The sequence below is a fragment of the Aedes albopictus genome, chromosome 3 (assembly GCF_035046485.1).
Source record: "Aedes albopictus strain Foshan chromosome 3, AalbF5, whole genome shotgun sequence".
Taxonomy (NCBI): Eukaryota; Metazoa; Arthropoda; class Insecta; order Diptera; family Culicidae; genus Aedes; species Aedes albopictus.
Window position 1 is genome coordinate 337,170,535 of NC_085138.1, and position 27,807 is coordinate 337,198,341.

The 27,807-nt window shown below is 39.2% G+C and overlaps 1 protein-coding gene across 4 annotated transcripts in view; it reads left to right on the forward strand.

Annotated features, from left to right (window-relative positions):
• The window catches only part of LOC109397407 (dnaJ homolog subfamily B member 6), a 391,375-nt gene that overhangs the window by 350,616 nt on the left and 12,952 nt on the right, over nt 1-27,807 (forward strand). Inside the window, exons 1-5 of one of the 4 annotated variants that reach the window (XM_062843039.1) lie at nt 11,408-11,780; nt 19,886-20,303; nt 20,387-20,496; nt 26,608-26,910; nt 27,522-27,737. In XM_062843039.1, coding sequence (XP_062699023.1) covers nt 20,239-20,303; nt 20,387-20,496; nt 26,608-26,910; nt 27,522-27,737 — 694 coding nt within the window. In that variant the 5' untranslated portion in view covers nt 11,408-11,780; nt 19,886-20,238. Of the gene's footprint in view, nt 1-11,407; nt 11,781-19,885; nt 20,304-20,386; nt 20,497-26,607; nt 26,911-27,521; nt 27,738-27,807 lie in introns of those variants that run through there. The other 3 variants (XM_062843038.1, XM_062843041.1, XM_062843040.1) reach the window with 3 other exon arrangements.

A 27,807-nucleotide genomic window follows, 5' to 3' on the forward strand; every position in this document is an offset into this window, starting at 1 on the left:
ATGAGATTTGGACAGACGTGCGATGCACCACCGTCGTTGTCTATCGCCGGAATCTCTCGTTCACGCGGGGATTTCTCCTCACTAAAGTTCGAAAATCGATCCAACAAAGCGGTCGCGGCGATCGGTGGTGTCGCTATAGGTCAACCTCGCCGAGACAATTAGTTTCTCACTGCGATGACCGGTTTTTTGGCGATGGACGGCAGAACAAGTTATACGGACATCGCCGGCAGAGGTAGACAGAGAGTGAGTGAAAAGAACATACAAAACAAATCTAGATTGAGTTTAAATAAGGGCGAAAGTAACATGAGCGAGTTCTCTTCATCGACTCTCTCTTCTTCAAATTAAAGTGACAAAATGCAAGTTTCATGAAACTTTTTTACGCTTAAACGAAAGATTGCGATGCAATCTAGCGTCTAAGTGTAAAAAAGTTCGTTTGAATTTGCATCTTGTCACTTTAATTTGCAGAAGAGAGAGTCGATGAAGAGAACTCTCTCATGTTACTTCCGCCCTTATTTAAACTCAATCTAGAAATTATACTGAATTTTAATGGTGCGGTGTTAGTGTATAAGAGATCAATGTCGACGCACGTGGTCTGCTTCGTCTCGCTGGGGGTCGATATAACTACATAGAACGACGATGACTGTGGGCTGGGAATGGAGAACGGATTTAAAGTGTTCGAAGCTTTTGGTGAGTCAGCAGTAAACTAACACCAAATAAAAGATTGGTGAGCTCGTTCCATATTATTTTTTATTCCTTATTTTACGTTATTTTATTCATATTTTTGACCAAGGTAATATGTGTAGAGAAGAATGTTATTTAAACCATTAAATAAATCTTCTTCTTGGCGTAACGTACAAAGTTTTCTTCTCAACCGAGTGTTCTACAAGCACTTCCAAAGTTATAAACTGAGAGCTTTCTCTGCCAATGAGAATTTTGCAAAAATACTCTATGACCAAATTAAGTCAACGATTATGTTACCACCCTAAGAGTTTCGCCAAAATCAGTTTTTTTTTCTAGAAATTCTAACCAGATGATATGGATGGATAGATGAAAATAAATATTCTTCTCAATATGTTTTTCCATAAATTAGTTCTACCAATTGATCATCTAAGAATTCTACAAATCTTTTCTCGTGTTGTTTGGCAAGGCATCGATCTGAAAATGCAACTCAGTGTTCACTGCGAGTGAGCAAGCTACGAGTTACATTTCCAAACTATGTATTCAGTTTGATTGATCTCCAGATTTGTGCCCAAGAAGATTCGAGCTGATTGAAAGGCGGCCATCTTCGTACTCCAGGCAACCAGTAAGTAAACCAGTAAAACTCAGGAATTTGTTTTACAGATTAACCCTAAAAGGGATACCTTCATGGCCTCAGTTTCGTCACCTCGCTGAGTATGTTCCATCAAAGACGAGCTCTGAAAGACGCCTGGGGTCCAATGGAAAAAGTTCAACATGCTGTAACTTTTCATAGAGTGGAACAAAAATTCTCAAACTTTGACTGTTCATCAACCTATTATATGTGCAACATTGGTACAAATTTGGGCACGATTGGTTAATCTTCCGCGAAGCAAGAACCGTTCTCGTAAAACACTATTTTTTAGACATCCAATTTTTGAACTGTCATCTCTCCGAAACCAGTGAATCGAATCTGATGAAATTTTGAGCGATTATCAACAATATTGTGATACTTGATGCGACATTTTAAAATGTAATATTTTCTCACGACAAATAAAGGTAAATCGGTTTGACATTTTCCCCTGTATAGAGGAAAATAAGTCAAATTTACAATCAGGGATTGGCGGCATGCACCGTGCGGTGCGAAAAAAGCGTGTGCTTCACACAATCGCAAGTGCTCGTCTCCCGTTTTGCCGAGAGACAAGAGACGTATGAGTGAGAGCTTTCGTAATTGAGCGAGAGACAATCGCAGCACTAGCTCTACGGCGCAGGGAGTAATGCACGGTGCTTGGGACTGCGCTTGTCTCCAAACAGAAAAAAATCAATAATTTTAATTATTAATAATTAATTGAAGAGTTTGTGTTTTCGGCAAAGTTGTTAAGCTTGTCAAGGGTTGACAAGTGATGGGTCGTTTGATTCGAAATTTTTCCAATCGTGCGTAGTATCAAGCCAAGTGCCAAGCACGGAGACAAGCTCCGAGAGAGTGCATACGACAGAGCGTGAGAGACAGGAGAGCTCCAGCGCGCGGCAAAGTAAGCGAGCAACACACAACCGATTGCGCGTACTCGTCTCCTTCTAGTTTGTTGTGCTGTCTCGTAGCAGAGTGTGCGGCACGCAAAGAGTTTTGAGTCGCACCCTATCCCTGTTTACAATACCACACAAAAATTACTAAATGTGCTCTTCCTTCAATCCAAATAGGCTCTAATATATCTAATTAGAGATATCTTGAGGACAGAGGTAGAAAATCTTTGGATATCAAAACTAAAATTTATTGACATTGATGTAAGAAATTTACATTTTTTTCGAGAAAGCTCCAAAAAGTGTAAATCCATAATAACTTTTTAAACGTTTAAAAAGAACCAATGTTTTAGTAACGTGTTAAGCATTAATGGCTGTCTGAAAAAAAAAAGTGTTTTACGAAAACGGTTCTAGCTTTACAAAAGATTGACCAATTGAGCTCAAACTTGTACCAATGATATAATAGGTTGATAAACAGTCTAAATTTGAGAATTTTTGATGCACTCTATGAAAAGTAACAGCATGTTGAATTTTTATGTGCGAGAAAAAAAGTTCCCTATCCCAAACATTTTGGCCACCCCCTGTATATAACATCCAGTGGCCCAGTGGAGTATTTTCCGTTTGACGGAAAGTTTTCCCCGACTGGAGGGGGAATCGAACCTACACTCCGAGGCTTACGAGACACCTAAACGACTGACGCCGTTAACCGCTCGGTCACAAAGCCCACAAGTTTAGAGTAATCAACCTCACTGTGCTCAGGCATAGTGCTTTTAGCGTCACTATGGTCGTAAAAGTCGTTTCCATATAAATTGGTGAGCTCGTTTCATATTAGTGAAATGTAGAATTTTATTATTATTTCTAGAAACGATCATATTTATGACTTAGATCTAAGGTACACCGGGGCAAGATGAAACGCGAAGTTTTGAAATAGATTTCAATAATATTTGGAAATTTATCCTTCGCTAAAAGATTGTTTGTATGAAAAAGAATGTGTTATAGCAATCAAATTGTTTATCGTCAATAGAAAACATCATGTTAACCCGTTGTTTCATCTTGCCCACCCATTTCAACTTGCCCCGGTGTACCTTATGAAGCCATGGTAATATTCTCTTGATTCTGTCAAAACGCCATTTTTTGGCGTGGAGGGGGTCGCTATTATTTTTCATTAAAATACAGATTATCTGCATTGTATTGCGACGGTTTTTAAGTTAACTGATGTATTGGCTGGATCTATGAATATTAGCGCGGTTCAAAAAAATCGTTTTTGCTCCACACCGCTTATTCGATTCGTAACCAGATTCTATGCCTTCTCCCAAAATTTGAGACTGCACAAGCCCTTCAAAGTTGGTATGGGAATTGTGTGGCTTCGTGATCATGCGGCTAGTGTCACCGAGCATCGTATAGAGGAGCGCGAGTTCGATTCCCGCTACATCTATCAGAAAAATTTTATGGCTATTCCACTGGGCGTTGCATACTAGTCCGTTTTCTAGTGTCGTGCTTCCTTCAAAGAAGGAATAATTCTTGTCCGTATCATATAAATAATACGGCGGTAATCACATTCCTTTGATCGCCACTGTAGATCGAGTTTACCCTCGCAGTTGTCCCACGAAGAAGTGTAGATAGGGTACCGAGCCACTTGGGCAGTGGCTTCTATTTTAGGCTCTTTTCCGCTATAACTCAGTCTATTTTGAACCTTGACTTGACATTTTGCACACGGCTGCCTATCTCACCGCGTTCCAAAAAATGTGTCAATTGGTTCAAAATTGACTGAGTTATAATAGCGGAAAGTGCCCGAAAATTGAAGCCACTACTCAAGTGGATCGGTTCCCTAGTTTGTGTGTGTTCGATAAAATGAGCAACTGTTACGTGTTACTCTCCTATCCTACGGTTAAAAAATGAAACCGCATCTTAACCACGCTTGACCACATGTTGCGTTAAGCGAATTCTTGTACCGCGTTGTCAGTCTCACACAAAAACGATGCACACACAACGATAACAACGAATTATACTCAGTTAAAACTACTAATTTGGAACGAGCTCACCAAGCAACCTTCGTTCTTGTGTCTAACAGAGAACATAATTTAGTGGAATTTTACACTGAAATCTAGCATACCCTCTTTTTTTAACCATACGGGAACAAATCGTGCTTTTGTCTCTGACTGACTCATAAGAATAGTGGAAGTAAAGATAAAATCTATACCAACATGTGTAAAGGTCGGAATAATCATTGCACGCCTCATCTTCTTTCGTCTCTCTTAGACGTACGCGTATTTATTTATGTAAACTTATCCCGTTATCAGATAGAGGGGAGTCTCTTCTACCTGTTACGGGTTAAAGCTTCCATGTATAAAGGGGAATTCGCTGAGGATGACCTGGAGAAGCAGAAATTTGCAATAGTTGTTTCGCCCTAACATTTAAGTCTAGCAATAATAAAAAATGCCTAGATATTAATGGAACTGTTTCCAATAGAGAGCGTTAACACTAAAAAATAATAACCCGGGTAATATCGTAAATTTTCTCGGAGCATTAACATTCTACAATATTGTAAGTCTAATTCAACTCATATTTGATATTGTATCTAAGAATTTCGACCATTCTGCTAAAATATGATCTGTAATTGTGTGATCTGACTATATATCGTTTCAGATTATTTTAGTCCCTTTAAATCCTATGTTTTTTGCATTGGAACATTTCTTTTTTCGATATTTTGTTTTTCTTGATTCGTTTTTGAGATTTAATATTTTTTTCCAATTCGTGGTGATTATGTTCTTTTATACTTGATAAGTTCTAAGCAAAGGAATTTTCACAAATTTTTGACACCCCCTACCACCTTTACCCCCAAAGGGCACTTTAAATGATGATATGTTTTGGGACTCTTGTCCTCTTGACCTCAACCCGAACATATATTCTCGTAACTCTTATTTTTTTTTTGAAAGGGTGATGTTTTCAGTAAAGATGTTAGGTAAGTCAAGGCCTACCAATTTAGTTCAGGAAATGTCCGCTAGGTGACGCTAGATAGCACTCCGAAATGCCAAAGCTGTTTAAGGTTGGTTAAGGGCTTACAGATGATGGCACGTAGGATTTGATATTCCATCACAAGGCGGTGCTATAGTGAGTATACAAATTTTATATCTTATATATCTCAGGATCCTGATTACTTAGAAAGATGGTGTCTTCGGCATAGACCCACCGAACAGGTAAAAAAATCGCACTTGTTTTGTCATTTAATTCGGAACTTTACCATTAGATGGCGCCAATAAGAATATACATGTTATACCTATCTGTTGAACATCGGGATTCTTTTTATTCATAGAGATGGTAACTATGGGAAAGTTTTTTGGCAGGACATTGGCCTACCGTCAAACGGGGTTACTTGCAACAGCGGTGTAACTTGCAACACGATGACATACATTAAATATGAACTATTTTCATAATAATGAAAGCTTGTATGCTCTACCATTTCGGATAACAAAATTATGTGTACCTAAGATCGTTTTAGTGAAAAAATAGTTTTGTTTCTTTGTTTATTGTTCAGCTACACTGTTAAAACGGTTTGCTCATTTTATGCCATAAAAACAAGTATGAAAATCGTGCTTTACCTCTCTACTATGGTAAGTGCGATAAGTCTGTTAACCTTGCTTACAGTTAGGGTACCTAATAGTAAGCTTAGCTGAACGATTAAAGTTTGATAAACTTATCGACTAAGTAATGTAAAAAATCATAATCATATTCGACAACCACTATGGGGTAACTTGCAACAGTTGAAATTAATAAAACTTCCTATGATATATTTTCATTGCACGATATTTCGGATAGAAATGATCAAAATGGATCATTTAATAATTACCTGACGTGTTCATTTTCAATTGTCAACTCAATTTTATCATTTGTTTGCACGCAACTTTTAAACATTGTTGAATACTTCCATATTTTAAAACTTCATTTACATTTCACCTAGATGAAAGTTTAATTCAGTTAATGAACGTTCTAAAACAATCACCAACATCTATTCTGAACCTAGATGGAGTAAATTATTTCAATAGAATGCCAAAATTGACGGCTTTTAACTTTGTTAATAGTTGAATGGGTGTTTAAATCATGTTATTTTAGCTGAAGCAGCCAAACACCACTTCATACTAAAAATAACCTTAAGATGGTTCACTTTACCTTTCCAACAAACTACATAAAGCATTGTTGACATTTTTTAACTAGTGCTGAGTCATAAGATCTATAAATATTTCATATTTGAGGAACGTAAGATCTGTTATGAAACGATATACTCTCGCTTATGATAACTACAAACCCTTTAATGAAAAATCATATATCAATTGTTTAGTGTATGCTTTTCAAAGCATTTTTCATGCATTACATCAAAAACTTATAAAATTACCAAGAACTAGAATGTTAGTGCAGTTAAATGGTAGCTAACTTAGCTTCATGTCATGTGTAGCAAGTTACCCCACAGATGGGGTAACTTGCAACAAGCATGTATTTCACGCCTCCTGTTTAGGTGGCAACGTATTTTGGTAAATGAAGTTCTGCATAGTATTCTACTCGTGGTAATTAGTGTACACGATGCTTTACAGTATGTTTGAAATGTTTAGATTTTTAATGATATTGCTTCAAAGTCAAAAAGTGTTGCAAGTTACCCCATTTGACGGTACATAATATAGATCCTATAAAATCTACAGATTTGAGGATACATGGTTGAGTAATGTAATTGTTTATTTTCCCGAAGGAATTCCTGGAAGAATCTCGGGAGGAATTGCTGGTGGAATCCCGCAAGGACTTCCTGAAGGAATTCCGATCTATTGAACAATTTTGTCGAAGGCAGAATTATTATAGAAAGTGATGATTCAATGGACCCTAGGGGTACAAAATCGCCCGGTTCAACATTGACATCGAAAATAAGCCTTAGTACGCCGTGAAACTGAAGGTACTTATATCAATCCAAAGTTTTTGTACTAGTTTAGAGTTTGTTTGTATCAGAGTCCCGCAAAGAGTGAAACCAAATCTACCTATCGAACACGCCAGCAAAAATATGAAAGCAAAGTCTGACGAAGAAGAACAACAACAATCAAAAAAAGTTGTCTTTGCGGGACTCTGATATAAACAGACTCTACGCTAGTTTAGATGTACAGTCCGGATTCGCTGGTTGGGTCACGATTGCGCCCCGATTAGCGAATCGTGTTCGTTCGTCGGGGCAACTGACACTTGATCAAAATTCTCTAGACACACGCAAATGACGAGAAATACGTCACGAAACATTCACATACTTGCGCAAACGTTCTGTATACAGGAGCTGTGATGCGACGGCGGTCAGACGTCAAACTCGTTTTGGCATCTAGTTTGACATTGACAGTCCTTTTTAGTTGGGTTTTGCCCCAACCAGTGAACATTCAACCATCGAGACAGCCCATCTAACGAGCTCTCAACGAACGAATCGTCACTGCTACAGTGTAAACTTTTTAAACACAAAATTTTTTTTAACTCTGTTACCTACATTTTTCCACACATTACTCAACGTAGTAGCGAAGGCAATGGCCTGACGTTCAAAACGTCATGGTACATAAACTAACATGGGTTAACCAAAAAGTTTGTTGTAATAATAATTGCGATTATTAACGGGTCACAGATCGTACTTGGCTATGAAACCTTACTGTTCATAACGAAGGGCTCTAGTATAGTTGAGTAATCTTATTACGTGTAGCGGGAAATGCTCGGATCAGTATAGGCTTCGAAAAAGGACAAAAGCAGGATACACTGCTCAAACACACACATGTCGCAGAAAAGTCACGGCAGCGCAAGTTTTGGCTAAGCAGAACTGTGACTTATTTTCAACATAATACTAAGAGTAAATCACAGTAACTTATATACAACCTGAACTGTCTCTCCCTCCCTCGACAAATCGATAAAAAATATATCTGCGTCTTTTTCTACGCATTTTTCGTGTACGGTTTCAATAAACACGGCTGAGTAAACAACGTTACTCAGTGCAGCATAAATGACTAATGCCACAATGCGTTTCACGGGGCTTCAGAAGGTTTCAAGATGCTTCAGGTGGGCTTTCTGGGCGTTTCAAAGGATTACAGGACGTTTCAGAGAGGTTTCAGATGCGTTTTAGGGGGATTTAGGGGGCTTCAGGGTTTTTTATGTTACAGGTGGGCTTTTAGTTACCGTCCGTCGTGCGGGGCTACTTTTGAAATATGAGGCTACTACAAGGAAGCAAAGCTACTACTTTCGGTACAATTTCGCGCCACAGCGTGATTGCCCCCGAAAAGCTAGTTTTTAGGCCACATTTGGCTTTCACGAATTTTAGTAATTTTTGCTCAACTCCTACAGCATTGGTGTCAAAGAAGCAAATAACAAAAAAACATTGGAGAATATGATGCCGTTTTGAAAAATCCAACTTATTACGTATATTAGGGTGTTCCAAAACGAAATCTATCAAAAAATCAACTTTTTAAATGTGATAATTACACATGTTTCCTTCAATTTTATTGGCATACGTTGTTCGGAGAAGTTGTAGCAAACAAGTATAGCTTTCAATTTCTGCCGAAAGAATAAAGTTTTGACAAGTTTTAGTGTAGTTATGATTTTTTGATGTTCAAAAATAGTCGAAAAACACAAAATTGATTTGATGCACCTCCTAATTTCAATGGATTTCGCTGAAATTTTGACCAGTTACTTCTTTTAGGATGCCAATCAAAATATGGGGGTGGACTTGAGAATCAGAGAACATTCTTGAAAGGCTGGACAGGCTTATTAAACATGTCCAAAGTAGCCCCTATCCGGTTCTATATTGTCTGATTGGTGCATGAACAACTTTTTTGTTTATTGATGGATTTAGTTCAAATTTTGCAAACATCCTACACACATACTCACGATTATTATGTGTAAAAAATGTGGAAATCCATTCACAACTCTGGGAGTTATAATGTCATTAAGTTGAAAAACCTTGAAAAAGTGTAAAAAGAAGCCCCGCACGACGGTACATGACATTTTAGAGCTGTTTCATAGGCGTTTGAGGGGGTTCCCAGGTGTTTCAGGTGGGTTTTAGGGGTGTTCCAAGTCGAAACCCACTGAAAATCGTCCAGAACTTTCTGAAATCCCGTATGATCCCCTGTGATGTACCTGAGACTCTCCGAAACCCCCGGAATCGCCTCTGTAACATCACTGAAACTCGCAGATAATCCTCTGAAACTTATGAAATACCACAGAAATCCCCCTAGAACCCCCTCGGACTCCATGAAACGCACCTGAAACCCTCAGAAACTCCCAAAAATCGCCTATATAACGCCTCTGTAACGTCTCTGAAACTTGCCGAATATCCTTTGAAATGCCTCTGAAATCCGCCTCTCGGACCCCTCCTTAACCGCAGTAAAAAAAAAACGCGTAAAAAAACTTCAGTATTTATGAAAAACTTGTACGGCTTGATCAGTCCATCAAGAAAGTCACGGGAAAACCGCTCTAACTGTAATTGAATATCTTCGAAAAACACGAATTAATAATTCTGGAGCTCGATTTGAATAGGCCGTATGTGCTTTTGTCGATTAAAAATTCGATCAGTTGGATTCGCTTATTATAGCGAAAACCGTTGAAATTGAGCAGAATCCTCACAAAACAGGCTTTCTGTTCCATCATTAAAAGTTTGCAAAATATCTGCCATATTGCTACAATGACTAAAATAAACTGATCGAATTTTATATCGACAAAAGCACATACGACCTATTCAAATCGAGCTCCAGAATTATTGATGAATATAAAATAAAATAACATAAAAAGCTTAGAATTACCATTTTTGATTTGGTAAAACGAGAAATTTTGCATAAACCGTTAATTTAGATGTTAACTTGACCAATTTACCCATTGATTGCTTTAAAAAATAATTTCCATGCTTAATGGCTTGCAGTCAAAAATTTTGACCTTTATATTGTTGTATAGTTCAAAATTGTGACATGCTGGAGCAATCAGAGCCCGGATTCGGATTCAGCGACCCTACATCTGTCAGATACACATAAGTTCGCTTCTGAGACAAAAACAAATGTTGCGCTATGTTATAGTCGGTTATGTAATGTTACAGATAATAGCGAAAACAGCTACTGTAACGGCTGTAGAAGAACAGAAATCGGGGACAGTTTGGATGACCTAGAATAACCTAAGCATCTAACAGTATCTATTGGTCTCAGTGGCGTAGCCAGAAATTGTCTCTGGGAGGGGTTTTCAACGGTCAATGATCCTTTTTTTATTTGACACTTACATTTTGTAAACAGTAATGAGCAATTGTATTCGCAGTTTGGAAATAGCGGCGCAGCCGAAAAATTTTTTCGTCGCAAAGCGCTTTATACTGAAAATTTGTTCCACAAATTTTGGCTCTTTTTAACCCCCCCGGTGCTACGCCAGTGACTGGTCTATTTCAGCGAATATCATTCATGAGGTTACGTTGCTGAGTGTATCAAAAATGGCTAATGCAACAAACGTAGAATTGTAATTTTGAATTCCAAGGTAGTTTGGATGACCTAGGACATCTTGACAATGTCTGGGAGCGATCTCTGAGATTCCAAGAAATTTGTGATTCCTGGAAGGTTGTGCAATGCCGTTTTTCTTTACGAAAATAAATATTTTTTTCTGTTACAGATTTGAAGCACTGCCGTCCATAATAGTTTGGAGGACCTAGAACACCCCATGATATTGAAACCTGTTTCATTTTATTTGGGACTACTGTACATGGAGTCGGAAAGTATCGTTGTATACGCTGTACGACTGTGATTATGATTGATGATTATGATTGATGATTATGATTAAGGAAAATAAATTATCATCAATACAACAAAAATAACTGTTTGTGAAATGGTAGATTTCATTTGAGCAAAAAAGGAATCTTTATGGAATCTACTAGAATTTTCTTCTTGTTGAAAAAATAATCTACCCACTGCCATACGCCGTTCCATGTAAACATCCGTTGGACGTTGGCCGATACACACATCCTCGCAGGTGTGCAAGTCGTCAGGTAGATTCATGATTCTTACCGGCTGTCCGGCGGCTGATACCCGCCCCTTTCGGTGGTGGTGTTGTATAGCAGCAGTCGGTAATACCACAAGCCACATGTTGATTCGTTCACACACCACGATTTGTGTATGAATTCAGACTCAGACCACGACGAAGATTGATCCTCCGTATTCTACTCGTACACTGTCTGACTGACTGACTGACTGTAGGCTCTGTGTGCGGCGGAGTGTTGTCGTCGTAGTGTAAGAGGTAGTCTTCCGTCACTTTTTTCCGTTCCGACGATGTCAGTTGAGTTTCGGAACCGCTACCAAGCACCGCTGCTAATCATTCTCGCGCCCATGTGTACCGTAGTGCCATAGATTTGTTTTGTTTTGCTGCGCGTGTGTCTTCCCGTTTAATCGTATCACCATCCACTGCCATAATCGTGTATAGTGCTGGGGAATAGCTAGAAGCCGGTTCAGCAGATCATTTGAAAAATTCAATCACTCAGTTTAACGTTCAACGGATTCGCACATCACACACTTAGTAGCGCAGCTAGTGGAATCGAGATCGTATGTCGTAGTGGTGCGTTCTTCAAGGTGAGCTTCAAAATTCGTGCTATTCTGTGCATCTGTACGGCTGCTGCCTTGCAAGCAGCACTCGCCTGTCGAAGGAGCTGCAACATACCGCTGTTCTTCAAGGTTGACCTAGTAGGAGATTTACGAGATCGGATCCGAAACAGAACGTCTGTTTGTTTCAATCTGCTGCGACAGCAACAAGTTGTTTAGTTTACTGGTGATATTAAGTCATAAAGAAGCATAGGAGTAAAGTCTACATCTTGTCGGGTCCAATCTACCATCAGATGATGATGGTGATGCTGATGGGATTTGCGTCGATTTGTAGTCCACGCGCGGTGCGCGTAGGACTACCCGCACAAAACGATATTGTTCCACTTGGCGTATAGTGAGTTGGGGGAAAGAAACTCGATCCGGCCGCGCGATGAGGTGGTTTATTCGAGCGTGAAGTTTTCGAATTACGTGGAAATCACCCACGATTAGTGAGTATAGTGCCACAACAAAACCCAGCTGATGAGTCACGATTGCCTTGTACGTACGTCGGGCGCGGATGAACTACCAGCAGCGAAGTCAACCAGTGCCAGTGAGGGAGGACAGAATGAGCTTTGCAAGCGATTTCTCCGGGTAATGGGTGGAACGATTGGTACACAAATCGACATCTGGGGTCAAGAACCGGGTCTCTGGATGATGATAGTCGTATATCAGGTTTTCGGTATCGTAGCTATACGTGTGCGAGAGCAAGTAACAGTTCTAAGTTTGTTCAGATCAATTCACGTTTATTATCTGCTGACCAATCAATGACCAAACCGATTTATGTTTTCCTTTAGTGAAAGTAGTTTCCAATGGTCCTCGATTTTCAAGTCACCGCCATCAATGATTCATCTTTAGATTACACAAAAATAGGTAATCTGTGCTTTTCAATGAGCAATAGCATTAATGAACGTATAATTTGTAGTTTATACTCCGTTCCGTGATTGACCAGACTAACCGAAATTGCACAGGAAACCAACAAACGAAGCTTGGATCTTCCATCCGCAATGTATTTCTTTGAATTTTGTACTTTATCAATTCAATTACGACTCTGGCCAGTGGCCACACTTTTATGGTCATCGGAGAAGAAAAAGAATGTGGGTATGGCGTGCTATGCTACTAAAGACCAAGATTTCCTCTGCATTTCCATGACTGTCACAGGTAAGAGTTTTGTTAGTGTACATATACATTTATTTGATCATAATCAGACAAGGTAGCAAGTGAAGTCGTAGAATCGTCACAGTACATAATTGTGCAAGCTCATTTATCACTTTGTGAGTTCGCTTGTACGCTTAGGGGGATTAGTTCGCAGTAGAATACTTATTAGAATATCGTTTAATGCGATGTAATCATACCTTAAAAAGTTGATTTGTATTTTTATACGACTTGATCAAATACGTCGCAATATGTTCAAAAAACAACATTATATGCGATAAAAAGTGTTCCTCCGTCGTACATATATGCGATAGTAACTTAAAATACAGGTCAGACTCGATTATCCAGAGTCGGGTTCTGATGCTTCACAAACACATATCTGAGGAGCGGAATGTTCTGTAAAGCTGAAATTTTAACAGTTTGCCAACCCGAGCAAAGGCGGATAACAAAGTGATATCCCTTTGATAATAAACTGTGTTATCGGTGTTATCTTTTTGTTACTTTGTTATCATCTTTTGCAATTAATGATAACCGGATGATAACAGATTTAGTTATCAATAATTTTGATCTATCGCGATAACTTAAAAATAGTAAATGATAACAAGATATGTTATCAGTTTCCAAACGCATATTTCAAAGCTTTCCCCAAACTGAGAGTCTGATGCAACTCGAATCTAAAAATAGATTCCGCTTTCCACCTTCAATGCGAACATACAGTCAGGGTTTTTTACGCGGGGGAAAAAAATCAGTTCAAAATCCAAAAAACCGCGTAAAAAAAGTCTCACCATTTCTCGACGAATCATGCAAAAATAAGACGATGAATTTTTTTTTGTATGGAAACCGCGTAAAAAACCTGACTGTAATACGAAAGCGTTGCTTTCAATTACTCTCACTCTTACTGAGTCCCGTTGGTATAGGGGCTATCGGCTGCGACCGCCAATCACTCAATCAGGGTTCGAGACCCGCTGGGCGCAATAGTTGAATTGAAAACATGTGTTGTGAATTATAAGAAACTTTTTTCAATTGCTGACGATGTCGGCAAAGTAGATTTTTACCATTTTCGTCGATAAAATAGCTCTGAATGATAACTAATTGATAACAAAACCTGTTATCAATCAGCTCTATTTTTCATGTTGATAACTAAATGCAATGTTAAACAAAATATTATATAACACAATTAGTTATCAACTAGAACTCAATGATAACTTAACTTCTTACCATGTTGATATTCGAGAAGTAAATTTGAGTTATCATTTTTGTTGTGTTGGCTCTTAATTCAACCTAAATGATATCAAACTCAGTTATCAAACGAACGGTGTCTCATTAATTCCTTGAATGAGTGTAGCTAGTCTTGCGATACTGGAGTAGCATCCTCAGGCGGTCAATCAAGCTCAAGCTCAATTGTGTCAGATTTCACATAAAATATCGATTTTGGATGTGTCTCGCTAAAAAAAATGTTCAAAGAATCGCCTCCCAATCATCGCTTTGTATATCAGATGACCCACAAAACACTTTGAATTCATTCACGGTAGGCTTATTGAATATATCTTTCAGTTGAAATTGATGTTCACATATCAGTTTTATATAAAAATAGCATATTTTTGCAGAAATAAGACGTTTTTTAAACAAATTACCTACCTTTAGGCGTTTAATGTGTGTCATTTTGTAGCTTACTAAACTTTATTTTATTTGTAACATACAAAATACACCAGTTGTAAGAATTTGAAACACTTATTAACCCTCGAGCAGTTGCGTCTTTGACTACCTGCAGCTACCTCATGTGTGCATTTTTCATAGTGCGTGTACTTAGTACACGACGCGACCGCTCCCGGGTTAAGATTCAGCATCAACAAACTTAGTTTGTTCAAGAAATTTTCAATCTTAGGATGTTATGTCATTGGTTGATCAAAGTTTTCAAATTAAGCCGTTTGAACATTTTTTACAAAATGTAGTAGTTTCTCGTAAGAATTTCGTTTACGGAACTTGATTAACGTCCACTTCGTACATGTTTTAAGAATATTTGTTGGGAATCATATGCATTGCATCTGATTTTATTGAAAAGTAATCAATTTCGCCTCAAATGGTACTTGATACGGTGTAATAGGGCACTGCATTGTTTTGATGGGATTCTGACGTTTTTTGGTCCAGTTGTTTACAAAATTTCTCCAAGAGTGAAACAGAAGGAGAGAATTTCATGCAGTGCCCTCATTCAAAATATGGGATTCGCGAACGTGGGAAAGTGTGCTGATTTATGACTTGATGACAGCACGGTGGTGGTACCCCTTTTGGGATTTCACAGGAATTCCATCCTGGATTCCTCCTAAAAATCCTTTGGGGTTTCTTCACAAATTTGTTACAGGACTCCTTTAAAAGTTTTATGTGAAATACCAAAAGAATTCCTGATGAGATTCCTAAAAAGATTCAGTCTGTGATCCCTTCAAGAGCTCTTGCCAGGATTCCTACAGGAAGTACTCCCGAAATTCTTCCAGAGTTTTTTTTTTGTCTGGGATTTCTTAAAGAATGTAGGCATTTCTAGATTCTTTCATCCTCCAGCAATTGCATCTGAAATTCTCCCTATAGTTTCTTTTGAAGTATCTTCAGAAGTTATTCGACTTCTAGAAGTTATTCCTGGGAATTCCAACAATTTTACTCGGGATTTCTTTCGGGATTCCTCCAGGAGTTCTCTCGGGGAGATGATTCCTTCAGAAACTTCTGCCAAAGTTTTCCAGGAGCTCCTTCCGGGATTCATTCGGGAGTTACTCCTGGAATCACTTCAAGATTTTTTTTTTCGGGATCTCCATCGACCATCAGGGATTTCTCTAGGATTTTTTTTACTGGGTTTCGGTCAGAAGTTGCTTCTGGTATTTTTCAGGAAACCCTTCGTGAGTTTCTTCAGAAACTTCTTTCGGGATTCCTTTTAAAACTCTTTCAGGGGTTTCTCGTGGAACTTATTCCGGGAAGTTCTTCTGAATCTGCTTCCAAGATTTCTTTCGAGATCTTTTTCCAGCATCTATCTAGGAACCCTTTTCTAGTTTCCTGCAAGAGTTTTGATGATTTACCCTAATACTTCACTGATACTTGCTTCATTTATGAAACATATGACTAATTTTATAACAGTTTTTCAGCCAAAGTCTAAATTCAAGCAATACAAAATAAAAATGGAAATATAGAAAAAACAAATTGTTGCGCCTATAGATCCCATGTTTTGAATTACAAAGCAGTTTGCATAATGGTGAATATCTTGAAAGTATCTCATAAATAGTCGCTGTTGATATTCTATGAGCACCACTAAGCATTGATGTTCATATGACATAGCTCTATATAGAGTCTCTATATGCATAACCAAACAAAAAACTCTAGCCGCTGTATATTATATGTCTTAAATTTAATTGTAGTTTGGATGGCCTCTAGAATATTCCAACTGATTTAATAATATTTGCTGAACACCCAGAAGACTCGAATAGATACGAAAGGTTACATGGCAGTTTTGTACGATGTAAAATGTAACCATTATACCTGTAGACTTCATGATGTAAACTCAAATACAGCTTGAATGTTGTAGTACATGTGAAAAAAAATCCCTCCATTAAGATTACTTTACCTAAACGGCATGGGATAGTATTCAGAGCAGTTGGAGTACTTAAAATTAAGAATAAGGTTGCATTACAGGAAAAACTCGGCGAGAGGAGTTCGAGTTAAGAAAAGTTTATGGAGAATGAGGGATGTGGGGGCTCGGGAATGCCCATAAAACTGGAAATCCCTCTGAAACGCCTTGAAAGACCTCTGAAATAGCCTAAATCTCGCCTGAGAGCCTATGAAGCCCCCGTGAAACGCCCAGAAACGCCTTGCTTTGAAACGCCTCACATTGAAACGCCTGTGAAACTCGCCTGATACACTCCTGAAGCTCACCTGATTGTCTGTGAAGTCCCTTAAACCCCTCTGAAACCCCCTAAAACACATTTGAAACCCAAAAAAACATTGAAACTCCCTGAAGCTATACAGAAAATATGTGGAGTCCCTTTGAGATCGCTCTGCAGCCCTCTGAAGCCTCTTGAAACTCCCTGAAGCTCCCGAGAACCTCTCTGAAATCTTCTGAAGCCCCTTAGAAACGCTTCTGAAAGCACCCAGAGACTAATCACTCACTCTCTCCTTTAACTCATTGGCAATCCGGAAATACATGGGTAACGAACTGATCTCATTTGAGTAATAAATTTATTTAAGTAAAAAAAAATATTTGTGCACCCCGACTGATTGCCTTAATGGAGGTTCCAATTATTTCGTTAGACGGGCTTGATGGAAGTCTGTAACATCTGACTCTTATGCAGAAGGTTCTGGTTGCAATTTCAACCTCTATGCCCTAGAAATCGGGTGGCTGTAAACTTTGCGTCATCATCTTCCCAGTAATCTGAACAGGCCACCAATCTTAAAGCTACTAAAAGGCAATCCACACACTTATGTGAACCACTGCCAAACAATCATTCCACAAACAATTCGATATCCACATGACCTTGCTCAAACAAAGTTGTATGAAAGTACGATCTGCTGTTGACAAGCGATTACATTAGCATTTCCTCTCTTTTTCTCTTATTAGCTAGCATAATGACGCCATTTTTGCCATTAAATACACACTGAAAACATATGTTATTCCCAATCAGTTGTCTCGTCGGTTAAAGGTCGGTCGGATCAAGCTAGTGGTCAATCAAGCTCCCTTGATCTCTTTATTTTCTGATTTATTTTTTGAAAGATTTTTCATCAAAACTAAAAAAGATGATTCCTTTAGAATTTTTAGAAAAACTCATGGAGACATCTTTGAACGAGTTTCCTTTTCTCTGAAACACTTATTCGTTGAACCGAATTCCATGACGATTGAAATGTGATGTCCCTAATGGCGTTTCTATTGCAGTCTTTGCTGAACTTCACTTAGGGATCTCTGAATGTAATTCTATATTGTGGAAAGAATTGTAGGAGAAATTTGTCGATTGAATCTCTGAAAAAAAAATACTGAAAAGAACGCTAGAATCATCTGAATGAAATCTAGATGAAAGAACTCCTTTGTGGAAAAGTTTTTAGAAGCATTCTTGGGACAATCTCATGGAATTTTCAACAGAACATTATGATTTATGTTATTCCTTCTTTGTCTTCCTAGTGTGACGTCCAAATCAGGGCGTTTAGTGTTCTAAAGGGCACAGCAACTATTTTTTTTCATAACACTGCTGCCAGAGCTTGTCATGTAGCGTTCAATTCCGCCTACCAGCAAATATGTGCTTTGATGTTGGTGCATTCAGTATGACTATTGCTGCTTCGCACTTCAGGTGATGGTACAAACCTGCTATCATTTCACGAGATCTGTCGATTACATTCGCCTTCTTCTTATTCTACTTCTTCTCGGCGTAACTCCCAACTGGGGGAAAAACCTGATTTTCAGCTTAGTATGCTATGAGTATTTCCACAGTTATTAACTGAGAGCTTCCTCTACAAATGACGATTTTGCATGTGTATCGTGTGTCAGGCACGAAGATACTTTATCCCCAAGGAAGACTAAGAAATTTCCTTTTCAAATAGTTCCTAGGCCGACCGGGAATCGAACCTGTCATCATCATGCTGAGTGACCACACAGCTGTGGCTATTAGCCTGGTACACGGTTTATATAGGAAAATATAAAAAATGGAAAAACTCCAACTCCTGTATACTTTTTGAGTTCCATTTTGGTCCCCTATCAACTGTGCAAAATTTCAGATCGATCGAAGAAAGTATAGTTTAGCGCTCGCTATTCTTAGTTTTTCATACATATTTACTATGGGGAAAATTTACTTCTTCAAAGAAAAATCGCTTGAGGTCACCCATTGATCCCTAAAAATAAGTCGTTGAATGATTTTTGTGGATAACTTTACGAGGAATCAGACCTCCGAAGACCGCAAAGCGATGCGACATTCGTGAAAAAAGTTATTAAGCCTCAGCCGATCGATAAAATTACGAGACATTATTATTTATTGTTATTCCTTACATGTTAAACAGCTTTGGCATGCCATTCGGTTTTCAGTCAATAACTTTATCCACATGCGTTAGATCGCTTTGCGGTCTTCAGAAGGTTTGTTCCTCATAAAATTTCGAACAGAAATCATTCATCGAGATATTTTTAGGGGTTAAGGGGCAACCTGTGGCGATTTTTCTATGAAAAAGTGATTTTCCCCATAGTAAATCGTATGAAAACTTAAAACGGCTGGCGCTAAAATATAGTTTCTCCGATCGAGCTGAAATTTTGCTCAGTTTATATGGGACCAAAATGGAACTCAAAAAGTGTACAGGAGTAAAATGTCTTTTTGTGTCCCACGCTAGTGGTTATATGAGCCGATCAAGTCCATGTCGTTAGCGAATCAAACAAATTGATCGGATGTGTTTTAAATCGCATCGTCTTGATTACTGTGTACTGTGAAAAGAACTTCGTTATAATCATGTATCTGGAAAATATAAATGAATGTTAATAGTTATTTATGTAACGAGTTGCAAAAAGTTGATTTTTTCAGCACGAGTCGTACATTTATCCAACGAGGCTTGCCGAGTTGGATAAATACGAAGAGTGCTGAAAAAATCGAGTTTTGCAACGAGTTCCATACAAAATTTTATGCAATGATTTTTTCATAATGCAACCCATTTGAGTTGCATAATATTCATAATGCAACTCAAATGAGTTGCATTATGAACATTATACAACTATTTTTCATTATGCAACTCATTTCAGTTGCATAATGTACCAGTTCGGAAAAATTGGCCATTATGATACCAAAATGAGTTATATAAAATATAAATTATGATACTGAATTGCATAAAGTTAATTTTTCATCTCCTTTTCATCAAAATTTACGCAAATCTATTGCAAGCATCAAAGTAGCATGTGTCCAATCATAAACTAATGTCATTTTTTTCTGTTGTTCCTCTCATTTCAGATTTTGAGCTCGCCAAATAGAAAACAATAAAAAAAATCCGGCTCCAACAGACGACAAATTATTCCCAGTGAATCCCACCAGAGAGAGAAATCGGGCACCCTCTAACAAAGTGCTGCCGTTTGCTGACACAGCGCAAAGTCGCAAGCAAAATCACAATGATTGATCTCGTTTAGGCAAAACAAAACCCTGTGTTGATATTTATACTAGTAGTACGTAGTAGTTCGTCCTCCATCACTGTGAGAGAGAGAGGGGGCGGAAGAGGTGAAAGAAGCTTCTCAACTAGGCGGAAATAGCCATAGGAAATTAATTTTCGCGATTAAACAACAACACTCACAGCTAGACACACATTCAAAATGGTAGACTATTACAAAGTGTTGGAAGTTTCCCGGACCGCCACCGAAGCAGAAATCAAAAAAGCGTGAGTAATCTGCTAGAAAAAACCAAGCTTACCCAAGACGGATCGCCGAACAACTTTGGTGACCAATTTATTCTTGCTTTTAGATACAAAAAACTGGCGCTACGATGGCACCCGGATAAGAATCCAGACAATGCAGATGAATCCAACAAGCGGTTCAAGGAGATCTCAGAAGCGTACGAAGTTCTATCAGATGGTGAGTGATTCTTATGTGTTTCGTATGTGGGAAAAACTTACGAATATGCAGGAGTTTTATATCAGGTCAGTTGTAATTATTACAACCAGTAAGCTCGGTAGTTTATTTTTAAATGATTCGGGGACAGTAAGTTGTTGGCCTATGGTTTCCTATCAACGGTGATGGGGCTGCCATTTTAGGTGTAGCTTCCAGTCAGTGGAAAGGCATTTCATATTCAGTCGCTGGATGCTAGTACAGACGGAACACACAAGAAATTTTGTCAAGTATTTCTCTATAAGCACCCCTTCAATCTTATCATACAATTTTACGAAATAACAAGCTTGGTTGAATGGCTATATTTTGTGATTTTTTTACAATTTTTATACAAAAACAATATTTTGAACCGGTTGCGGTAGGAAAAGAGAAGGACTTTGCAGCACCATATGCTGCCATATGCTGCTATAGAGTGTAGTATCTTAAAATAAATGAATTTTTACTAGTATTCAATTAAAACAAACGTTTAGAGCAAAAACCTGGGATTTTTTTATGAATTCCTTAAGGAAAACTTCTGAAATTCTTCCAGGTATTTCTTCAAGAACTTCTCCAAAAATTTCTTCACGAATAGCTCAACGAGTTTCTCCTTCGTTAATACCTCCATGGACGTCTTGCGGGGTTCCGAGAGTGAGTGTTCCAGCGCTTATTCCAAGAAATACTTCAGGAATTCCCCACAGTTTTTCTTTCAGAAATTTTTATAGATACTTCTGCAAGGATGCATCAAAGAATTCCTCCAGGAATTTTCCCATAGTTTTCTACCGTGGCTTCATCATGAATCGAGATTCCTTCAAGTATTTTTCTAAGGATTTTACCACAAATTCATCCGGGAATTTCTCCTGGAATAACTTTATAGGTTTATTCAGTGATTGTTTCAGTTTTTTCTTCGAGGATTTCTTCAGGATTTTCTCCAACGATTCTCAAAGAAGTTTCCCCATAGATATTTCTGCAAGTATTCCTTCAGAGATTTTTCCATATATTCTTTCAAGAATTCCGCGAGAGATTGTTCCAGATGGAATATTTTTAGAAGTACCTGGGGAGGAATTTCATCTAGAAATACTTTCAGAACATGGATTCCATTAGAAATTCGCCAAGGAATTCTTTTAGAAAGCTCTCCTCAGATTTCTTAAGAAATCCCTCATGGGAATGCTTCCGGAATTCCTCCTATTTTTTTTTCAGGTATGTTTTCAAGACTTCCTCCAGGGATTCACTTGGTACTTTTTTTGGGATTCTTCCAGGAACTATTCTTTGGGTTCTACAGGAATTGTTAAGGAATTTCCTTAGGAATACCTCATGGGATTGCTTCCGGGATTCCTTTCGGAATTGCTACAGGGATGCCTATAGAAGTTTCCCCACGAACTCTTGTTAGGTTTCATTCAAGATTTTTCAAAGAAATCCTTCAGCGATTGCTTCAGTACTTTCTCTTAGGATTTCTTCAGAAAATCCTCATGGGATACTTCCAATTCCTCCAGGGGCTCCTCCAGAAATTACTCCAGAAATTCCTCCAGGGTTCCTCCAGGAATTCTTCTAGAGATTCCTCCAGGGTTTTCTCTAAAGATTCCTCCAGGAATCCCTCTAGAGATTTCTCCAGGAATTCCTCTAAGGATTTCGCCAGGAATTCGTCCAATAATTGTTTCAAGGATTTCTCCAGGCATTCCTCCGGGAATTTATCCATGAATTCCTGCAGAGATTCCACTATAAATTCATCCAGGAATTCCTCCAGAGTTTTCACCAGCAAATCCTTCAGGAGTTCCTTCTAGAGTTTACTTGAGAATTCCTTCAGGATTTCCTCCAGGGATGCCTCCAGAGATTCCTGGATAAATTGCTTCAGGGATTTCTCCAGGAATTCCTCCTAATATTCCTCCAGATATTCCTCCAGGTGTTCCTCTACGCATTCCACGAAGCATTCCTCCAGGAATTTCTCCAGGAAATCCTGCAGGATTTCATCCAGGAATTCCTCCAAGAATTGCTTCAGGAATCCACCAGGCATTCCTCCAAGCATTTCTTCAGGAATTCCGCCTGAGATTCTTCCAGGAATTGTGTCAGTGTTTCCTCCAGGAATTTCTTCGGTAATACTTCCGGTAATTCTTCCAGTAGTGTTCCTCTAGGTATTCCATGAAGCATTCCTCCAGGTGTTTCTCCAGGAAATCCTGCAGGATTTTATCCAGGAATGCCTCCAAGGACTCCTCCAGGAATTCCTCCAAGAATTGCTTCAGGAATTCCTCCAAAAAATCCACCAGGCATTCCTCAAAGCATTCCTTCAGGAATTCCGGCTGAGATTCTTCCAGGAATTGTGTCAGGGTTTCTCCCAGGAATTCCTCCAGTAATTCTTCCAGAGATTTCTCCTGGAACTGCTTCAGGAATTTATCCAAGAATTCTTCCAGGCATTCCTCTGGGGATACCTCCAGGAATTGCTTCAGGGATTCCTCTAATAATTTATCCAGGAATTATTCCAGGGATTCCTCCAGGTATTTTACTAGGAAATCCTCCAGAAATTCTTCAAGAAATTTCTTCAGAAATTTCTCCTGGAATTCTTTCTGGAATTCAATCAGAGATTTCTCCATGATTTCTTTTAGGGATTGCTCTAGGTATTCATTCAGGAAAATTAAAGAAATCCTTCAAATATTCCATCACAAATTCCTCCAGGGATTCCTTCAGAAATCCTTGCAGGAATTTCTTCAGGAGTTCCTTCCAGGGATTCCTCCAGGAATTCCTGCAGAGATTCTGCCAGGAATTGCTCCAGGGATTTGTACAGATAATTTTCCAGGCATTCCGTCAGGAATTCCTCAGAGAACTCCTCCAGTATGTCTTCCAGGGATTTCTCCAGAAATTCATCCAAAAATTTCTCCTTCATATGGGATATTAAGCATGTGGCTTCCATTTTCGTCCTTCGAAACACAAAGGATTGAACCGCTGTATGTTTTGTTTCTTATTTTTGTATTTTTTGTTAGAAATGAGCACTCATGAAAACAAAAAGAGCGGAATCAATCGGTGCCGTTATCGCTTGTTTTCGAATAGGATGAATATAGGAGCGTGAGATTACTGATGGCACACTTGCCCTATTCCTCCAGAGATTCCTCTAGCGATGTCTCCAAGGATGCCTCTAAGGGTTGTTCCAGTTATTCTTCGAGAGATTCCTCCAGAAATTTCTAGAGTAATTCCTCCAGCAATATCTCCAGGAATTTCTGTATGAATTACACCAGCAGGAATGCTCAGGAATGCCTCAAGGGATTTCTTTATATATTCCTCCAGGGATTCATCCCACAATCCCTCTGGGGATTCCTCCTGGAAATTTTCTCGACAATATTCAACTTTTTTCAGCTCAATGTACTAGTTTCCACGTGAATATGCCTGAACTAGATGAACTGCGTCGATATTATCCGAATTTCAATGATTTTGAGAGGCCTTGCCCCCCAACTACGTCACAAGTTGGCGCGTATGATTCAGGCATTTCCTCCAGGATTTTCTCCAGGGATTTCTCCAGGATTTTCTTAGAAATTCCTCCAGGCGTTCCTCCAGGAATTCGTTCAAGAATTCGTCCATGTTTTCCTCCAGAGATTTTTCCAGGAATCCCATCAGGCAATGCTTTGGAAATTCTGCCAGGGATTGTTCTAGCAATTCTTATTGAATAATACGTCTGCTAGGTTTGGTGGTCTAATACTGAATGACATTTATTACCATAATCTAATCCTATGCACGGCCACGGCATAAAAATCACAAGGCAGGCTAGTAACCTATGTAAACATCTATTTTGGATATAAACATGTGACGTCGTTCTTATCGTTTTTCACGTTGATCAAATTGGTGTGAAGTACTAAGTCACCTATGAACGATTTGAATTACGTCATCAAAAAGCTGTCAGATTTCGGGAATATCTCACCTTCTGTACACCGTGATCCTAGGCATACTATGATTCTATGGTTACTTCCACGGTGTACAGAAGGTGATATATTCCCGAAATCTGAGAGCTTTTTGATGACGTAATTCAAATCGTTCATATGTGATCTAGTACTTCACACCAATTTGATCAACGTGAAAAACGATAAGAACGACGTCACATGTTTACATCCAAAATAGATGTTTACATAGGTTACTAGCCTGCCTTGTGATATTTATGCCGTGGGTTACTTCTATCATCCCTCCTTAACCAAGGGCCTTCCGTCCATCTTGAAAGTTCTTGATCGCTAATGCCTTGGTGAGCAAGTCCACTGCTTGATGTTCGGCATTAATATGTTTAAGGTGGATGTGTTTCTCTTCGATGGCGAATATTTATGTGTTTGCTTCTTGATGAATTGCCGATATCATTTTCCGCCAGGTGAATTGCACTCTGATTGTCACAGAAGATGGGCACCGGTTCTGCAGTTCCGGACAGTTCCTCTCGAAAACCTCTATTGGACTTCTTGAGGATAGTTTAAGAAGAATGCATACAAGAGCCAGGAAATTCCCCAAGAAATCATCTAGGAATTCATTCACAATTTTCTCCAGGAAATCCTTTAGAAGTTCATCCACGGATTTGTTCAAGAATTCATTCACGAGTTCCTTCAAGAATACTCCTTGCAGTTCCTGCAAAAGAATTCCGTCAGAAATTTTTTCAGGAATATATCTTGAGATTATATTTTTTTTTCCAAGAAGTACGGATAGTAGATTTCTTCAGAAACTCCTCCAGAGATTCATCTAGAAGTATTTTTCCTATTTAAATTTCTCTAGACATTTCTTTTTAAATATGTTCCGACAATTCGTCCCGGAAATCCTTCAGGTGAGTTTCAAGATTTTTTCCAAGGACTCAATTATTTAAGATTTCTCCGGAAATACTTCCAGGAAATTGTTCAAGAATTTCTCTAGGGATTCTCTTCAGGATTTCTTACAGGGATACTCTGAGGATTTCCTCCAAAGATAGTTTCAAGGCTTTTACCTTCAAGCTTTCTTTTAGGGAAAGTTCCGGGAATAGGTACGTCAATTCACATTCATTTAGGATTATTCTCTGAGGAGAATATAAGCAGTATATGAGTGTATAAAAATATCTTTAAGGCAATTCCGGCAAGGATGCACTTGGAACAATACTACTGTAGGTTTGTATTCGAAGAATACAGATGCAGGACATTCCAAGAATGCTGATAAGCATAGATAAACTGGATGATTAATTACTGAAAGAACTCAACAATTAGTCATGGAAAACATCATGAATACATTTTCAACAATCTTCTGTTGGGTTTCCGTCCTTGGACGTCACTGCTTTTTGAGACAACACCTACATACTTCCATAGCTGTGGATCGTATTTTATTGTCCCTCGCAATCCACCACAACTATCGGAAGAAGGAACAGTTTTTCTGTCTGATAGTACTGTCTGTAAACTTGAGAAATGTAAAATACGATCCAAAAATTTGAAACAAAAAGACATATCCAAATCCAGTTGGGGTCTGGGACCAATTGGGCAGGAGCACCTATTCAGGGCACTTGCTGCAATAACTCAGTCAATTTTGAACCGATTGACTTGATTTTTTGAGGCACGATCAGATACGCTCAGTATCTAGCCATGTGCAAAAATTTAAATTAATCGGTTTGAAATTGACTGAGTTATAGCAGCAAGTGCCCAAAATAGGTGCTCCTGCCCAAATGGTCCCAGACCCTACTCTCTTTTGAAATATAATTATGGAAACAAGCTATCCAGAGAAAAATCGTCCTCGCTTCGTAGTTACCATAAAAGGGAAGTGGAACCATCTCGATAGGGGTCCTATTTTGGGCACTTTTCTGCTATAACTCAGTCAATTCTGAACCAATTGACATAATTTTTGGAACGCGATGAGATCCGTATAGTATCTAGCCGTGTACAAAATTGCAAGTCAATTGGTTTGGAGTTGACTGAGTTATAGCGAAGAGTGCCCAAAATACCGACCGCTGCCCAAGTGGTTCGCTACCCTAATCTCATTTACAACACAACATCAGCATAAATCATAAATTACACTACTTAAAATCAGCCAGTATCAGGCTGACCCAGTCCTACAACCCAAAACCAACAAAAGCGAAAGATAAAGTACAAACCAGCCAACCGTGTGTCTAAAATTCGTTCGTTCTCACCCCAGCCTACAAACGACACATTTATGACACCCGAAACACGCGGAAGAGTGCCACCACCGGTGACCGTTACACTTCCGGAGGAGGCGGTGGCATGCGTGACAGCAGCAACTACACCGCCTATACCAATCGGGACTACAGCAGTGGCAAGTACGGTGGCGGCCACTTTGACCACTGGTCCTACGGGGGGCGATACGGCAGCGGCGGCGGGACACGGTCTCACCACGGTGGGTCCGGCGGTCGCGAGAACAGCAACCGTACGTTCTCGTTTCGGGGATTCTTCGAGACGACGCCGTTTTTCCGCTTCTTTGGTAGAGTAGAACAAAGCGTTTGAAGAGAGCCAACCAACCAACTCCGGCGACGACTGTGACTATCCTCAGCGGACGCCGTTGGGGTTGTTGGAGATAGAATGTGTTATTACTACCCCCTTTTTTGGTTATGTTTTATTTTCGTTCCGTTTTTTTAACCCATAAAACGAGGAATTCATTTTCTCTAATGTAGTTTTTCGCCTAGTTGCTAGCCGATTGTTGCGTTAACAAATCAAACGATTACACTGCCATTATAACCATGCCGTTCGAGGATGTCCTCCATTCGCAGCGCCCGCCCTAATTGCCCTAATCCATTTGCAAGCGACACTCACTGAAGGGCTACATGAGTAGTCGCACCCACCCTTCCAGACAATGCAATCTAATGATGTTGATTGTTCTTGTAACGTATGCTAACTTTACGTGATCCCTACTACATGTCCACATGTTTTGCAACTAAGACATGCAATAAGAGGTACAACTGACTAAAGCCTTTATTCGCCGTGATTGCATAATTACTAAAGCTGTTTGTGATGTGTTGTGTTATTACTAAACTAAAATAAGTGCGTATGAAACTTTTTTACTAATATTCCCATTCTACCGCAACACATTCGCAGAGAAAAAACGTCGCATCTACGACCAGTACGGCAAGGAAGGCCTGATGAACAATGGTGCTGACCGATACCACCAGAGCAGCCGACACCGGCGACACAACGGCGGTGGCATCCACGACGAGTTCGACATCTTCGGCGGATTCCCGTTCACATTCCGCGACCCGGAGGAGGTGTTCCGGGAGTTCTTCGGCGGATCGCCGTTTGAGGAGATCTTCAGGGGTAAGCTAACAACGGATGAATTCCACGATCCAATTGACTAGAAGTTGACAACGTTTCTCTTCCCCCACAG